General features: G+C 43.0%; 1 protein-coding gene across 1 annotated transcript in view; it reads left to right on the plus strand.

The window, feature by feature from the left end:
- Window positions 1-18,398, plus strand: part of Fto (FTO alpha-ketoglutarate dependent dioxygenase) — a 353,593-nt gene that overhangs the window by 164,406 nt on the left and 170,789 nt on the right. Inside the window, exon 7 of the mRNA XM_051168530.1 lies at window positions 4,245-4,364. Within this exon, the coding sequence (XP_051024487.1) occupies window positions 4,245-4,364 (120 nt within the window). The remainder of the gene's footprint in view (window positions 1-4,244; window positions 4,365-18,398) is intronic.

An 18,398-nucleotide genomic window follows, 5' to 3' on the forward strand; every position in this document is an offset into this window, starting at 1 on the left:
AGCGATCCGCCTGCCTCTGCCTCCCAAGTGCTGGGATTAAAGGCGTGAGCCACCACGCCCGGCATCTGATTTGATTTTGTGATGTTCAGTCTTGGAGTTCTTTTGGGATCTAGGCAGTAATCCCCGTTGGGTGTTTAATTGGCAAACATTCTTTTCCTGTTCTGTGGGTCGTCTCTTTGACTTAATGATTGTTTTCATCTCTGTGCAAAAGCTTTTTAGTTTCATTTAATCTCATTGGTAATTCTTGGGGCTATTCTCTGTGCTTTTGAGGCCTTTTCTGCAAAGTCGTTGCCTGTGTCTATATTCTGAAGTGTTTTGCCTTTCTTAGCAATTTCAGAATTTCAAGTCTTATATTAAGGTCTTTGATCCATTTTGAATTGATTTTTGTTGGTGGTGAAAGATGTGAATCATATTTCATTTTTTCACATGTGGATATTGTTTTCCAAGCTCCATTATTGAGGTAGATGCTGTTTTCCCAATGTGTCTTCTTGATATCTTTGTGAGGGATTAGGTGGCCCCAGTTATGTGGATTTATTTCTGGATACTCCATTTAATTCCATTGGTCAGTGGGTGTGGTTTTGTGGCATTGCTGTGCTGTTTTTATTACTATGGCTTTTTAGTATATTTTGAGATTGTGTCTTGTGATGCCTGTAGCTTTGCTTATTCTGCTCAGGATGCCCTGGCTATTTGGGGTATTTTGTGCTTCTATATGAATTTCAGAATTTTTCTAGTTCTGTGAACATTGTAATTTGACTTTTGATGGGAATTGCATTGAATTTGTAGATCACTTTTTGTAATATAACTATTTTCATAATATCCTGTCAGTGCATGAGCATTGGAGGGTCTTTCTGCCATCTGGTGTTTCAGTTTTCTTCATCAGCGTCTTATTTCAGTGTAGACATCTCTTGCCCCTTGGAAGAGGAAGAAGGTTGTGTTATCGTGAATGGGCCTTCCCCCTTATTTCTTTCTTGGCAACTTAAGAGGTGTATGGAAGAAAGGACTGGCGCTTTCTGTGTGTTGATTTTATGTCCTCTACAAGGCAGAAAGCCACTGTCACATGGAAGAGTTTTCTAAGGTGTCTTTATGGTCTCTCAAGTTTAGGATTATTTTGTATGTAAATTGAGATCATTTGACTTTTTTTTTTTTCTACTGGTATTCCTTGTCTGTCTTTCTCTTGGCTTATTTCTCTAGTTAAGATTTGGAACACTGGGAGCTAGAGAGATGGCTCAGAGGTTAACAGCATGGCCTGCTCTTCCAAAGGTCCTGAGTTCAATTCCCAGCAAGCACATGGTGGCTCACAACCATCTATAATAAAATCTGGTGGCCTCCTCTGGCTTACAGGTGTATATTCAGGCAAAACATTGTATACATAATAAATAAATAAGTCCTTTAAAAAGGATTTGGAACACTATGCTGAGTAAGAGTGGAAAATGTGGAAAGCCTTGTCTTCATTCTGATTTTAGAGGATTTAGTGTAATATTGACTATAACTTTTAACTTGCTAAGGTATGTTCCTTCTACTTGTAGTTCAGGGATTCCATTATGAAGGGACATGGGCTTTGCCAAAGGCTTCTTCTGCATCTACTGATAGCCCTGTGAGTTCTGCCCTGACGTCATTTGTGTGCTTTATTACATCTTTACTTGTATGTGTTGCACCATCCTTGCATGCCTGTGATGAGCCCATCTGGTCATGGGTCATGACATATGAACGTAGGGATTTTGTTAAGAAGTTTCATTGTCTGTTCCCCAGTGAATTTGGTCTACAGCTTCTGTTGCTGTTCTCTGGTTTGGGGATTGTGGTAACTCTGGATTTGTTCACTGTGCTTGCTAGTCCTCCTTCCTTTCCTGTTTTATGAAAGAGTCTGAGAAGTGCTGGTGTTAGCCCTTCCCTAAAAATTTGACAGTGAATTCATCTGGTTCTAGGCTTTCTTTGCTGGGACACTTTCAGTTACTTCGTCAATTCCATTGCTTTTTTTTTATGGATTTAAGTAGTTTTATATCTTAATTTAATTTTAGTGGATCATACATGCTGGAAATTTATACATTACAAGGAAACACTTCCTAGTCTTATATCTTTCCTGAACATTCAGAACCCTGATTCTTTAAAAAAAAAAAAAAAAAAGTTACATTTATTTTTTATTGAGAATCAGAAGGGCTTAGACCGTGGCATGCAGTGCATGTGGAGGTCAGAGCAATCAGTTGTCTCCTTCCACCATGTGGGTTCCCAGGCTCACAGGCAGCTTAATGGGCTTGGTGGACAAGCACCCTTACCTGCTGAGCCAAGAGAGTGAGATGTCTGAGGAGGAAGAGATGGCTTTATTTGTTGGCATGTTCAGGACCCTGCATTTGCTTTCTGTCCTGTGGCAGAGTCCTCCATACACCTCTCCCTTCTGAGCTTTCCATCACAGAACCACAGTGCCCTAACCTAATAGGTTGACAGGCTTTTGCCTGTCATGTGGCAGTCTTTTGCTTTGCTATATACCAGTGTGGCCGAGGCGTCCAAGTTCTGTCTTCTTCAGCAGAAATAACCAGCCCAGTGGTTGGAGAGCTGTCGACAACCATTTCACCTCTCCCTACAGTCAGATTTGAGGCTCTGTCAGGCTATTCTGGCTGTGTGAACAATTTCACAAGAAACCCATTAAAGGGAGCTCTTTTTCTCTTGTAGTAAATGTGTTGCTAAACCTGGATCTTTGCTGAAGTTGAACTGTGGCCACATTCATTCTCCTTTCCAAGGACTTAGATTTCCCTTCTGCTAACCACTGTCTTTTAGTACCACAGATAAGGTATAGCAACTGTCTGAATGTTGCCCACATTCCTGGTTTGTTTTGTTTAAACAGCTTTAGCTGAAGTCATTTCCACACATCAAACAAACACTTATTTAGTGTAAACCCAAACCTTTTCATTAGACTAGGTCTTCTCCGGTTTCTTACTTGAGCCATTTTCACCATTGTTAATCTTCACAAGTTGCCTTTTGTTCTCCTCATGAAAGTTAAGTGTGGAGAAACCAACCCCGATCCTCTGTGGTCACAGGTGACCATGACAATAGCTCAGCTCTCTGTGTGTGGAACATGATCACTGTGCAAGGCAGACATCACAGCACGGGGCTGGGGTTGCTGCGCACTCCTTCGGAGGGCAAAAGTAAAAGGAGTTTGGGGTTAAGTCTAGTTATATTCTGATGACGTAGTTCGATGCTTAAGTGGGAGACAAGCAATAGACGACTCGTCTTTACGGTGTTGCTCAGACTCTGGTCTGTGTGTGTTGGAATTGTTTCAGATGCAAGGATCTGAACTAGCTTAAGTAGAAAGGGGCTTTGGCCGTAGAGCATGCAGTCAGAAACTATCTCCAGGACTTGACTTTCATCTTCTCATCTCATAGTCTCTTCCTGCCACACTGGCTCCAGTTTGACAGCAAAATGTCTATAGGCTCCTTCCTGTGTTCTAGACTTGAGCCCTATTCTTCTGGAACCCAGAAATGCAGGGGGATGTTCGCCTTCACCCTGGGTCTCTGCTGATATTGGTATTGTAGCTGGAGCTCCGCCTACACCACAGGACTGAGCCTGAAGAAAGGATGAGGGTGGGATCTGTGTGTCCATCCTGTGGTAGGAGGAATGCCTCTAGGTGGTCAACACAAACAGCTTAGTAGCTTCATAGAAAAGAATGTAAATCACTGCCTTCCATCTTTGTGACTGTTTGCCTATTGCAATTAGCCCTTACTGAGTCAACAAGTGAGAACCCTACCGGCTGAGTAGGAGGCTGAATGCCTCTATAACTAATTACATATTGTTTGCTTATGTGGTTAAGACGATCACAGCTCCTCCTGGCCCTTGGGTAAGTTCTTTATTTTCAGTCTAAGAAACAGACACCTGATACTCTTACTATCTGCCCATACCATTGTCTTCTTGGCTTTTACTAAAGATGTTTAATTGCTTTGTTATGACTTTCCATCATACTCAGTGGAGGCTGATTACACTTCAGGATCTGAATATTGTTCCATCTGCCTGAAACATGTAGCCTGACCCGGGCTGTCATCCTAGCAGGACCTCAACCCTAAGGATCCGTATGCTTGGCTTTCAGAATGCTCTGGAGATAGCAGGGTGTGTTGGGATCTGGTTGCGCCAAGCTTTTCTCACCTTTCTCACCCTCTGTCTATTAAGTTGCCAAAGGAGAACTAAGTGGGGATGTCCTTGTCCTTGTTGGTCTGTCACAAGGACATCATAACCCACCACCTTCTTGTTCTGCTCCACAGGTCGAGTTTGAGTGGCTGAGGCAGTTCTGGTTTCAAGGAAATCGAAACAAAATTTGCACTGATTGGTGGTCTGAACCCATGGCTCACCTGGAGGGGCTCTGGAAGAAAATGGAGGGCGTGGTAAGTGCACGAAGTCTGACCGCATCTCCCAGGGTACTGCACCGTGAAAATCTCCACCTGTCTAATTTTTATAGGCAAATACCTTTGCTGTCAATGTAAATGATTGTGTTGTTTCACTGTAAGGTAATGGGAGGAGCCTGCAATTCAGTCAGTAAAGCCTCAGCTCTTTTTCTGCTGTTCTTCACAGAAGGCACTCTGTTAGACATGAGCTGGGACACAGCGTGAGGACAGGGCAGCAGTAATATCTAATCTTCACCTGGGTTCTTATGTTCCAGACACTATCCAAAAAGTCTTCCTTGTCAAACTTTTAAACTCTTACAACAGTTGATGGAGTGCTGTGAGCCCTAACTTATAAGTATAAAATCCTAGGTGTAGAGAAATTAGATACTTGTCCAGGGTCACTAAGTAGATGACTGAGATAGAAGCACAGGCTGCCAGGCTGCAGTGTGCATGCTCTCAGTCACCAGAATGCAGCAGTATAGCAAAGAGAGCTTCCCAGCATGATCACTGAAGCTAAAATTAAAACCATGCAGTGGAGCCTAAAAAAATAAAAATAAAAAAAATTATGGGCTGGCAAAGGTGGTCAGATTATAAAGACAGTTGCCACCAAAGTTGATGACCTAGGTTTTATCCCTGGGACCCACTTTGTAGAAGGAGAGACTGGACTTTCAAGTAATCCTCAGATCTGCACACATGCGCCATGATTCAGATCAGTATCAGCTTCCGGTCATTATTTCTGGGGCTGCTATAAGGGTGCTGGTCTAGTTGGAGGACCACGTGGAGAGGAGAGGATGGGGTGCGTAATCTGGGGAGAAACATTTAGTCTTGGAACTGTAAAAACAAGATCAGAAATCAGGGCATAACATGGACTGTATCAGCTAGGGGGCGAGTAGAAGCCGCTTGATGGGCCTCGACTGGGATAACAATAACAACAGCAAATGCTTGCATGATATTTTCATGACTGCCGAAGATTTTATGCGTACAGAAGAACTTATGTGATATCCATGGCAACCTCATGGGGTACGTATGACTTTTGTCTCACTTTTACATGTGAAGTTACAGAAACCTTATGTAACTTCCCCAAGGTCACCAGCTAATAGGTGGGAGAGCTGGGATTTGAACTCTAGAAGGCTTGCTCTAAGCTTCTTGCCCTTTGTCGGCTCACTGATCTGCCTCCAAACCCTTGACTTTGGGTTGTAGAGGAAAGGCGATAAAAGCCTGTTGACCTCCAGAGAGTGCCGCTTCCCAGAACGTGAAGAGCGCTGAGAGCCATGAGTCATCTGCAGGGGTGCCCGGCGATCGCCCGTCCCCACCCTGAATGTTTTTCACACAGCTCCATGGACCTTTATTTGGATATACAGGAAGCTAAAAAAGGATGATGCATACAGTTTGATGCGTTGAGAGATAAACATGCACCTGTGGAGCCATAACCGTAGCTGACACTGAGACCTGTCTGTCACCTCCAAAAGTGTCCACTTGGTCTGCCAACCCAGCGCTGCTGTTTTGATAAAATGTTAACATAGTGCCTTCCCTAACCCCTGTCTTATAATAATGAAGATACCAAGGCACAACAAGTCTGAAGGCCTCAGCTTAAGTGCGCATTGGAACGCACACCTATGAGAACAGACGTCTCTGAGATCCATTCAGATCTTTGCACAGATCAACATCTGGGAAAGGGCCCCCAGGACCCTTGTAGAGTATCAATAATCCCAAAGGCAGAGTTAGTGCAGGGTAGAGCAGTGCGCTGCCAAGGTGAGCATGGTGACGATGACTCTCTCTCTCTGTTCCTAAGCCAAGCCCTGGGAGAAAAACCTGTTTTTCCAGAGTGTGCACAACTTTGGTGGTTGTGTGAGCTTTTGCTTTTTTCCATTTTACATATGCACTTAGAATCCTGCTTGCTGAGGCCTAATCCTTAGACATCAGCCTAACTTTGAAATTGTAATTTTATTAAGATGTAAATTAAGACTTAGGAACAAGTAAGAACTCAGTAATTTTGTAAAATAATTTTTGGAAAAAACATTTTATTTTAGGAGTTTTTGATTTAGGCGTATTCAACACCCAAATGAAAATTTTAGCATTGTGATCATACTAGCAGTATTCATTATTAATTCACCAAAAAGACATTTGACTGTGTACACATACTTGGTAGCAGTGGTACATTAGCTAAAGAAACTATCTTCTATTTATTGTATTTTATTAAAAACAAAAAACAAACAAAAAATACTAAAGGAATAGAAGTCTGGGGAATTTTCCAGAGCCATGGTTCTTTGCTGGCTAAAAAAAAAAAGGTTGAGTGTCTCCCCCGCATACCACAGTTGGATCATTATCAGCAGAGTGAAGGTTTGGGCCAAGATAAAAGGGATGGTTCTTCTAAATTAAGTTGAAACATTGCTTCAAGCCTTAAAAAAAAAAAAAAAAAAAAAAAAAGATTTCTAATAAGCTCATGATAAGTTATTTTTGCTATTGAAAGAGACAGCAGAGAGTAATCTTTGGAAAAGTCCCTGGCTCTGTGGCTCTTAGAGCAGTGCCATGTGGTATTTGGGTATTGGGGTGAAATGGGCATTGGTTGGTGAGAATCTGGCTCTGTCAGCCCTTTCCAGCCTTATTCTATTTGTAAGCAGTAGGGGGCAATGTTGAGCTGCTAGTTGGCGGTCCCAAGATGCTGCCTTTCAGGAAAATGCATATAAATGTCCCATTAACTGCCAAGAATTACCCCTGTTGCTTCAAGTTAGCTGTAATCTCCAAGATTCCATAACACAGGAAATCAGTTGTGGGTTCACAGATTCAACAGCAATTTCACTTCAAAAGTGCAGTGTTTGGCGCACATCTCGATTCTGTGGAATTACGCTAATCGAAAGGGCATTTCTGAATGTTCAAACTTTTCTTCCCTGGAATATATTACTCCAGATTATTATGATTTTAGACAAGTGGTTCTTTGTTATCTTTTGCTTTTTAGAGTTGCAGAGTCATGCGTGCGTTGTGGATAGATGTCTTTGAGCAATGTATCGCTGTCTGTTCTGCAGTATACCTTCCCCAGCCAGAAACAGGAGACCTGCAACCTTGTGCAATGCATGCACTGCTTTCCCCATGTGGCTTATGAGTCACGCAGCCTTTGATGGCCCTTGTACCCGGGAAGAGCCATATGTTGTAATCCCTCTCTGTCTCTCTGTCCTCTTTCTCATGTAGTTGGGAGGGGTAGTCTCCAGAAGCCTACAGGAGAATGGAAAATGAATTTTGAAATAGCTGTTCTCCCATTAGTGGTAATTGCTGCACATGTCATAACCAGCCACATATTTCAGAAAGTTTAGTCAGCTGTACATAAACTCCCCTGGCCTCTTGTTACCCACTCCCTGTCCCAGCAAGCACCACTTCTCTCCCAGAGGATGGTTTTGCTCTGCGCTTGCTCTTGTGATGTAAATGTTAAGCATGAGATTTGAATGACACCCTGATAAGACATCACATCCCCCCTGCATATTACTTTGTGAATTTGCTGAGCACTGAGCCCAGAGCAGCATGATCCTTTGCACCACGTCAAGCCTTTCTTGCCTTCTTGGCTCTCCACTCAAGAAGTATTCTAATGCTTGAGCACTATTCACATATTCTTATTTTTATTTTTTCCAACCAACCCACCACCTCTCATCAGAGATTATCGTATTATGAGGAGACTCTTTGGGATAGGAGAGTTACCATTTGAAAGAAAATGTGCTGGCTTTTCTTGCAGGCTAAAGAGGACTATGAAAAGCCCTAGTCTCCTGTGAGGCAAGGCAGTCTTGCTGTGGCCTGAGATGCGGTGGATAGGCCATTTGTCTCCTAGGGGCTGGTATCTCTCTTTGCAAAACTGACATTTATTTTACCTATAAAATGTTTTAACACTATCAAATCACGATGAGACTGAAAAGAATGCTGAGTGTGAAATCCTCTAAATTGATGACATTTATTCATTTCCTTTTGACCTTAGAAACCTCGATTTTGTACAATCCAATGGACTTATTCCAGCCGAGCTTCCTGAGCAAGCACTCAGAGAAGAGCTGGTGGTTTATGTACTGCTGGGGATTTCTTCATGCATTTTGTTGTTGTTGCTTTTCCTTTTGGGGGGGAGAAAGTGGCTCCTGCTCATCCTCTGTGCTTTGATCCATTTCCAATCCCAGCAGTCCTTGGTGCTACAGTAGCAGGCGCCATGCAAGACGATTGGCCTTAATAACCTTTGTTGACTGTAGTGGGTGTGAGCCAAGGCTGGATTATTTTAATGTATCCGTTTTGAATCTGTGTAAAATACAACATGTAATTATGTTAGGTAAGCTATAGGCTACATTTAATTTGCACATTTCTGTTAAAAATTGGCTCAGGGGAGTAGAGAGATATGGCAAATAAGTGGGTGCTTCATTTCATAACATAACCAGGTTCTTGTTGTTAAAAGTTTTAGAAGAAAAGTGTCCTTATGACTGTGAAGGCGTCCCTGACAAGTTATTTATAATAGTTTAATTCCGAGGTGAGTCATGCCTCTCTGCTTGTCATTGTGGGCTGCATAAAGCATCAAGGAAGCTTGTTCTGGAGACAGCCTGCTGCCAGAGGGACAGCTCCTCTGTTTGTGGCTCCCACAGTTGCAGGGAATGAGCGAGCCAAAGAGCAGTCTGTTTATTTGTTTAGGGAAAGGCTAATGAAGCCATCACTACAGCTGTGGATAAAATTCTTTGTTGAGTAACATAGGAACAAGGCTGCTCCTCATGTGCTGAAATATATATCAAATACAATGACATTTAGATAACAGCTCACGTAAACTCATTTTAAAATTCCTTCTAAATTAAAGATTTTAGGGGACATTGGGGATGTAATGAGAAACTATAAATAAATATTTTGGGGTCATATTAATGGTAAAATCACCAAGCTTTAGCATATATATTTATGTTATATAGACATGTAGTTAACTTTCCCCATAAGTATTCTTGTGAATAGTAAGTTACATGTGCTAACATAATCTTTTTGTTAAGGATTTTTAAAAAATATATATTAGTGTTTTGCCTGCATGTATGTCTGTGTGAGGGTGTTGGATACCCTGGAACAGACAGTTGTGAGCTGCCATGTGGGTGCTGGGACTCTTAAATCCAGGTCCTCTGGAAGAGCAGCCATCTCTCCAGCCCCGTGCTAACATAATCTTGTCTCCCATATTTCAGTGTTTCTATGTCAGTTTTTACATCTTTATTTTTAATTGTGTGTAATTGTCTGTGCATGGTTGTATGCACGTGACTGCAGGTGTCTTTGGAGGCCAGAGGCATCAGGTCCCTCCTGGAGTTGGAGTCAGAGGTAGTTGTGAACCAACAATGTGAGTGCTAGGAATCGAACTTGGATCCACTGCGAGAGCCGGACAAGCTCTAAGCCATGTTTCCAACCCTAGAGTCGGTATTTCTCAATTAGGAGCAGAGCATATTATAGTAATTTAAGATCTGGTATGAAATGTCTACTGGTTTTCAATTAAGATTTAAATTCCCCTCTCCCTCTTTGGACTGGGACATTGCCGAATGGCTCAAGATAAGGCCAGATTGGAAGCAGGTTAAACAGTTACAAGCACCCAATAATTCAAGTTCTGGAACACAGCATTTTAAGGCCTGTGTGTTTATCTTTGGGAATTGGGAAAAAAGAAACAACTCGCTTTCAGCCACAGAGGCTAAAACCTTTGGCTTACATTTTTGGTGATCCTCAAGACATCCACTGGAGTTTGGCTCTTTGCACCCACCCCTCAACTCCAATTTCTCAAGACTTTATTGATCTAAAAGCAAAATACCTTGAGGGAGGGAGGATGTCTTATGTGTAATTTAGCACTTAACGCATTTTGGGTTCCTCTTGATAGATTTTTTTTTTTTTTTTTTTTTTTTTTAGTTTCTCTTAGAGCAACCCCCTGCCCCAGTTGCTACCGACTTAGGAATGACTTTTTTTTTTTTTTTAAAGTGTGTGTATCCTGTCCTTCTTGGGGGGAAAAAAATATTACAATTCCCAGAGAATTCAGACTTAAGCCTCCCAAACAGAGTGTGCCTGGGAAGCACAAAAGCCGTGTTTGTGATTCTCTTTGAAGTGTTTTGCAACTGGATAAGGAAAAATTTAGAAAGCGGCTGATAGTGTTCAGGGTAAATACTTAAACCCCTTTAGAGAATTTCACACACAGATACTGTGTGCAGAAAAAAGGGGTACTTATGTTTCTTAAAGCTGCTACAGCCTGCAGCTTTGTACTTAAAGACAGAGGTGTTGAATAGAATTCTACTGAGGATACGCCAGTGACAAGATCTCCAGGAGCATCAGAGCCGGCCAGTGGTAGGCTTTCTGTTCTTAACCCTTGCGTGAGCGGTGTGAGCAGAGCCTTCTAGTGCCCAGTGCTAGGATGTGCCAGGGATGCTCAAAAGACTCAGCTGCCACCGCCGTTCCAAGCACAGCCAGAGCACGGCTCAAAACACTGAAAATGGGGACATTCAGCAGCTAGGAAATGCCAAAGAAAGTGTGCCATCTCTTTTAACTGCGATAATAGGGCAGGGGTTCTATTTTAGCCTTGGCACCAGAGCATCTGCCAAATTTTGTCTACCTTCATTAAGTACACATACACACACATGCATGGCATATGCACACACATACATGGCAAAGAAAAACAGTTTTTATACATTCTATTTGTTAAACACACACACACACACACACACACACATTCTCTTTGTTTCAAATGTTCTTAACTACTGTGAAATTCAGATCTGTGTAAAGGGTGTAAAAGCCCTACCACTTCTCCTGTGGGAGTTGTGGTAGCCTCAGCTGCTGGAATTTATTTTGGGTTCCTTTGACAAGCAGGCCATAACATGCATGTGTGAATTCAGAAACCCGGATGCCAGACTGGTGTGTCAGGAATTTCCTTTTTTTTTTCTTTTTTTTTTTCCCCAGGAAGGACAAAGGCTAGTGCGCCTTCTTCCCTGTAGTCCTTTTTCAGGGGCTTGGAGGAGGAGCCGCTTGTCTAGTCTATCACTCACCTGCCTGAGAAAGCCTATGTGGTGCCCTAGGTGAAGCATTGTCAAAATAAGTCAATAAAAAGGCAACAAGCCCATGATTTTGAAAGGAAGCAACCTTTTCCAGGATCCTGTCCCCATTTATTTGGATGATGATGATGATGAGGATGAGGATGAGGATGAGGATGACGACGGTGATGATTTAGCTGTTTCAATCCCCAAATTAGCTAACAAGTGGTCCCTAAAACTGTCATCCTCTGAAGAACACTGCTATAATGATCTCCTGAGAGAGCGTGTTAGGGATTTTAGAAGTTAGTGTGACTTCCCCTTAATTAGAGGTATTGATCGGGGTTCTACCTCACCCCCAGTTCCATCCCAGAGCCGAAGGGACTCAAAGCAGCTTGGAGCACAATGCTACTCTTGCAGTGATCCCATCCACCGAGTGTTAAAAGTTTGTGGAGTGGGACTGAGGATCTTGTCATCTTTCTGCAAAAGGGTCCCCTGGGAAAAGTGTGCTCAAACTGCTAAAAACCACGCTCCTCTGAGAACTGTGGAAACTCTTCCATTCACCAAGAGTAGCATAACCGCCACCCTGCTCTTCCTCATAGACACTGAAAAATAACGAGCCTGGACTTTTCAGAAAGGGACTGCAATGCACTGCCTCTCTATTCCTCAAAGCACCCCTGTAATCACTGGCCAGCGATAGTTTTCACTCTGTCTCCACCTAAGCCGTGAATTGTGATGGACTTCTTTGCACCCTCTTTCTATGATCTCAGCCTCGTCTGGAACCACCTGTGACCATCTCACTTGTGAATATTGTCTCAGTGTATACCAAAGGCTCTGCTTGGTTTTGACTGACTAACAAAATTAGCTTGCGAATTAAAAAATGTGGGTTATCAAGTCAGCACTGAAAGCAAAGTGCTTATCTTGTAGACATATCTGCTTTCATTGTACGGACTTGAAATGGTGGTTTCTTGTTAGTGTATAGCCCTGTTACTTAAGCATTGTTAATTTAAATGAGGAATTACAAAATACCCACAATTATTCATCAGATGTTAACAAATGTTGTATTTCATTTAATATGCTAAATCAGCGCTTCTCAACCCTTAGGTTGTAGCACCTTTAGAAAACCTTATCTCCCAAAATATTTACATTATGATTCGTAACAGTAGCAAAATTACAATTATGAAGAAGCAACAAAAATAATTTTATGGTTGTGGTCACCACAATGTGAGGAGCACAGCATTAGGAAGGTCGAGGACTAAACTGATCACATAGGTAACACGGAGCTTCGTAAAGGATGGGACCAGGACAGTATGCTGGTGGCCGATAATAACTTATATGTTCTTGGTGCTACAGAGTCATCCTGGGAACCTGTGAACTAGTCGGGATAGATGGATGCCTTCCTGTAGTAAGTGCTTCACCCTAAGCCTATCTCAGTTCAGAGTCTTGATTGCTATAGTCCCCAACCCCTCTCCCAGTTCTCCCAGGTCCGTTGGATTGAGCTCCAAGTCTGAAAAGGCTGTCTTTTCAAAATACACTAACCTTCCCCACTTCTGTGAGAGCAGCGTGGCTCAGCACCGAAGTTTATGGGAACTGCCCTGTAACTAGCACCCCACCCCACCCCAGCTTCTAGGAAGCTATCCCAGCCCGCTATCTACACACTTAGAGTTCCTTTCAAATGTAAGACACTGGCCTGGTCCAGACCTACCACCCCACTCAGAAATCCATCTTCCTTGAGTGGCTTTCTGAACTGCAGGACCCACACTTCCGCCACTGTCTTTGTGTTTGTTTTTGTCTCTGGGGTATTTCTTTGCTTTGCTTTTCTCATCCCTTCACTTCACATTGTCTTGTTCCATCCTTCACCCTCCTCTCTGAGGCCCTTGCCTTCTGTGCTTGCTCCAGAGCACCTCGCCATTAGACTGAGTCTCTTTCCTTCCAGCCTCCCCTCTCACCTGGCAGCTGAGAAACCCTCAGCTTTCCGTATGTTCTCAGCTCCTGGGACACTGGCTGGCACACAGTAGGTGCTTACTGTCCACTTACAGAAGGGAGAACTAAATGTGAGGTGAGTGTTGTAGTCCTCCCCCGTGTGTGGGGGAGCCTGGCCTCTAGGACATAAACTACCTCCTAATGAAAAGGGGTATTTCTGAGCAGGTGCTCCACTTAGACGGCCCTCAGTACCACACTAGCAGCCACCTGCAGCCGCAGCAGCTTCTGTGAGAGCATAGTTGGAGGCAGGTTGCATGCCTTTGGCATTTCTAGCTGAGTAGTTTGAGAAATCACTGGCAAATGACTTGTGTAAATATGTGTTTTTTGTTTTGTTTTGTTTTGCTTTTTAATGGGAAGTAGGCTTTTAGTTCCCAGAGTCATCTTATCGCTACAACTTACGAGGCTGGCGCTTTGTCTCCTTTCTTGGCATCGTTCATGTCTTAGAGGTCCCTACTCTGAAAAAAAAAATGTAATAGAGAGTAAAATTATGTCAACGTTAAACGACTTCTATAGCAAAGCTGAACTTTGTTGTGGCTAATTTCAAAATATAGAGAAAGCGGCATGCACTGGACAGGTTTTGGGCACAGAGCTAGGAAAATCCCCGAGGAATAAACTGACTTCCGCCAGACAAGCTGAAAACTGATTAAAATATTTATCATCCTTTGGGTATGCAATAGCTTTTGATGATGGAAGGCATATTAATATTCATCTTTGCTGCTTGTCTACACTTCAGACAGATCCCAGGAAAGGATGTTCAAATGACCAGTTTTCTTTCCTCACCAGGAGCCTTGAGCCCCGGTGCAGCTTGGAACCAAGACATGCCTTGTGATGTGACTGAGCTTTTCCTCTGGGGGATGGGGATGGGGGAATACAAACCAGGGGAGACCTTTGCACTGGGAAGCTTTAAAGGATTACTGCTTTCTCGAAGGAAGTCTTTAGCTAGAACAAAGGGAAAAGTTGGGCCATAATTTTATGAGCTACAGAACTACTGTGCTGTCTGAGTACAGGAAATGGACCTGGTTTCTTAGGCGAAGTCAGGGGATCTAAGCTTTATGGTTTTGATGGAAATGCCACTGGAGGTAGCACCTCCCCCTCCCCCTTTTCCCAACCACTTTGTTGAGGAGGAAAGAGGAAAAAAAATGAGTTGTGTCTGCCACTTATGCTCTGGTCTTCTGGTGTTGTTTGGAGTGTACCATCTATCACCCCTTCATCCTCAGCCAGAGGCTGAATAAATAGACTGTCCACATAGCCAGGCTGAAGTAGTACAGAGTGGCTTATGGGGGTTTTAGCATTAGCCTCCTCCTCCTCCTCTTCCTCTTTCTCTTCTTCTTCTTCCTTTTGAGAGAAAGATTTGATATTAGCTGTGTTAATTAAGCAGCATTTTCTGGCTAGATTGAAATAACCTTGTTTACATTTTGGGTGCAAATATGAGTACTGAAGGACATGACCTTTTTTCATGGTTGGTCTGAGAACAAACTAGAAATTGAAAAGAAGCTTCTCATAAAATAACCAACATATTAATACTTAATTTCAATATTTCATATCTGAAGATTCAGAATCTTCCCTTTTACACACTCTTATAATTCCATGCTACTCAGATATTTGTATGTGTGATAACCTAAAAAATTGGGCAATGCTTTTCTTTTAAATCTATTTGAATATTGTGACATCAGAAGAGAAATGTTCTGTCTTCATCTAGTCATTTAATCATACATCTGCTCCATGTCGTCCAGATAAGGAACATTGTACAAAGAGCTGGGACTTCGGTCTCCCAGACTGATAAGGCACAAGGCAGTAAGTGATTCAGCAGGAAGAAAATCAAAGGAGAAAGGCAGAGTCCGACACAGGCCTGTGGGGAAACGAAGGGCTTGACAGATGGAGACGGGCGGGAGAGATTCAAAGATGGCCGGAGTGGAGCTGCAATGGCAGGAAAACAGCCTGTGCTTGCAAGCTTGATTAGACTTCATGGAGTTTTTCTTGTGTGAGTTGGGCAGCAACAGATAAGATGAGAAAGATTAGCATGGACCCTTTTTTCCTAATGCATTGTATGTGTGTGTGTGTGTGTGTGTGTGTGTGTGTGTGTGTGTTTGTGTGTGTGTGTGTGTGTAAAGCACAGTCCTCCCATCGCTAACGACTATCAAAACCATCAGGAGCAAAGTGCCAAGTATGTGCAACTAAGAATAAAATGAAAACTAGTTTGATTATCTTGTGTTTGTAAAGGTTTTGCTTGGGAAACAAGTCAGGTCATATTATTTGTCCCAATTTCACAACCAGTCTGCACCCTTAACACAGCTAACAATAAACACAGCTAACAAACAACTCTACATGGTCAGAATATGAATTAAAAAACAAACTGGGGTAATTTTTTTTTCTTTCCAAATTTCTTTTTATTTCCCTTCCATTGACTGAATGCCAGGGTAATAATTTTAAACCTTGGGCAGAAGCAGGTCTTCCTATGTGTGAGCCACTTTCAGGTTCCCTTCCATATTGGGAGCCTGACCCATCACTGGGAGTTGTGGCAAAGGAAATGGCATCTCTGTGTCTTGTCCTGGTGAGTCTGGAGGACTCAGTATTTTGAAATATTGCTGAAGGCTGCTCGTGATTTCCTCAGTTTGGCTCAGGATGGCAGACATGATAATAGGACTTAACGGGCTCTTTCTCATGGGACTGCATGTGCTGTCCTGTGTTTGCCATTGCAGTCTGGCATGCTAGTGGCACTGCCTGAAAGACCGAGGTGGTGTCCGTAATAACATAAATGGCCACCACTCATTCTGCTCTCTCCCACTGTTGTGTGTGGATCTCTGGGCCACCTCACTTGTCTCTCTCTCTCTCTCTCTCTCTCTCTCTCTCTCTCTCTCTCTCTCTCTCTCTCTCTCTCTCTCTCTCTCTCTCTCTCTGTGTGTGTGTGTGTGTGTGCTGCTGTTACTTCTTCTAAGGAACAAGGTGTTGATTCTTGAGTGGTCAGTCAGCCTCAGCTTGTTCAGCCATGAGTGTCTGAAGACTGGCTTTACTTTGATTCTCTTGAGGACTCTGAGGCCTGGGGTTAATTAAAAAGGCTCTTTCTTCTTAGGTAATAATGAGAGAGAAATGACATTATGGGGCTCCTGTTTCATTTTCCTAGAATCCTTATCAATTTTCCTATAATGTAATGTTCTGGAGAACAAATGGGTTTTGTGCTTTCCAGAAAATTCCTATTTTTCTTGTTCCCAAGGGACAGGTAACAAAGATGTTTGGTATTGTTGAATTTCTTCCAGGGCCTGCCTGCAGCGTTTATTCTGTGTTCTAATCTCACTGAATATCACTCAGGTGATAGTCACAGCCAGGCTCTGAGGAGCAACTCAAGTGATGATTGGTCTGACTTTGTCCTTTGGTAAAAAGAGGAGCTCAGGCGGGCACAGAGTCCTGTCTGGGGAACGCAGAGCCAGACCATAGTGGCTGCAGAAGCCACATTTCCAAGTGGCAGGTCCCCATGGCACAGAAGCCTCCAACTCCCAGAAAGGCTGGACTTTCCTGTGCGGTTAGCACCCCTCCCCCTGCGTGTTAACAGTGAACCATGACAAAGCAGCCATTTCTATGAAACATTTCCTCCACCCTGTTAGTGTAGCAGTGACACTTGGTTTTGTACCCCCAGCACGCCCCCCACACACAGCATGTGGTATTACTTTGTGGAGCCATTTTCTTCTCTGACTGGCAGGATGAATACTTAGTGTTGCTACCCTGTGTGCCAGAACCCTGAGCTGGGTCTTCCAGATGAGCAGAATTCATGGAATAAAAACATCTGGAGTGAAGTATAGCATTCTCTCTCCCTTAGTCTCCCCAGTCAACCATTTCCCTCCCCCAGAGGCAAGCACTATTCGTAGTTTCTCTAGACCTTTCTAGAGATATTTTGCATAGTTAAAATCATATCTGCAGCTTTTCATGTATGTAACACCGTATCTTTTTATGAGAAAGATTTGTTTTATTTGAAAGTATGTGCATGTATATGGGTCTGTGTCAGGGAATGTGCGTGTGAGTGCTGCTGCCCACAGAGATGAGATTAAGTTGTTGGAGTCCTCTGGAGCTAGAATTATAAGTAATTGAGAGCCATCTGGCAGGTGTCCTAGAGCCGAACTCAGGGACTGTGCAAGAGCAGTATGTGCTTTTAGACACTAAGCTGTCCTTTCAGTACCACAGAACATTATATCCGGCAGATCTTCACATTTTTGTGTGTTGTTTAAATTGTGACATGGCTCTTACTCATGTGGTTTTATAATTTATTTAATTAGTCTTTCATATCTTCAGTTTTTTACTTTCACAAATAATGTAGTGATGAGTATTTTTCTATATTTTTAACATATGAAATCATGGTAACTCCTAGAAAGTAGGGTTCTTGGATTAAAATATATGCATTATTATTATTTTTTTTTTTTAAAGAAAGAAAGGGTTTCTTTGAGCATATTGTTCCAGGGAAGGTATGGTGACAGTTAGGTTGTAGGAGCATGCTGGCAGGGACAGGATGCTGACCAATCGCATTTTCACCCATGCACAGGAAGCAGATACAGAACAGGAAAGTGGACGAGGCTTTATAAACCCTTAAGTCCTGCTCCCCAGTGATGACGTACTTCCTCCAGAAAGGCTTTTTATCCTAAAAGTTCCATAACGTCTCCCAGCTGGACCGAGTGTTTAAACACATAAGAAAGGTTCTCATTCAAACCATCGCGTTCCACCTGTGGTCCTCATAGGATCAAGGTCATCTCACGATGCCAAATGCATTTAGCCCGACTTCAAAAGTGCCCGGAGTCTTCCACAGTCTCACCACTTTTCAGAAGTCCAGGGTCTCTCTTGAGACTCAAGGCAGCCTCTTAGCTGTAACCCCTGTAAAATAAAAAGCAAATTACATGCTCCCAATGTACAATGTCACAGGGAATATATTCTCATTCCAAATGGCAGGAAGGGGCATAGTGAGGAAACACTGGACCAAAGCAAGATCAAAACCAGCAGGGAAAACACCAAACCCTGTGGCTCCATGTCTGACATCTAGGGCTTGAATTTCCAAAGGCTCCAATGGCCCAGTTGCTCCCGACTTGCCATC

Source organism: Acomys russatus, chromosome 26, assembly GCF_903995435.1.
Source record: "Acomys russatus chromosome 26, mAcoRus1.1, whole genome shotgun sequence".
NCBI classification, from domain to species: Eukaryota; Metazoa; Chordata; class Mammalia; order Rodentia; family Muridae; genus Acomys; species Acomys russatus.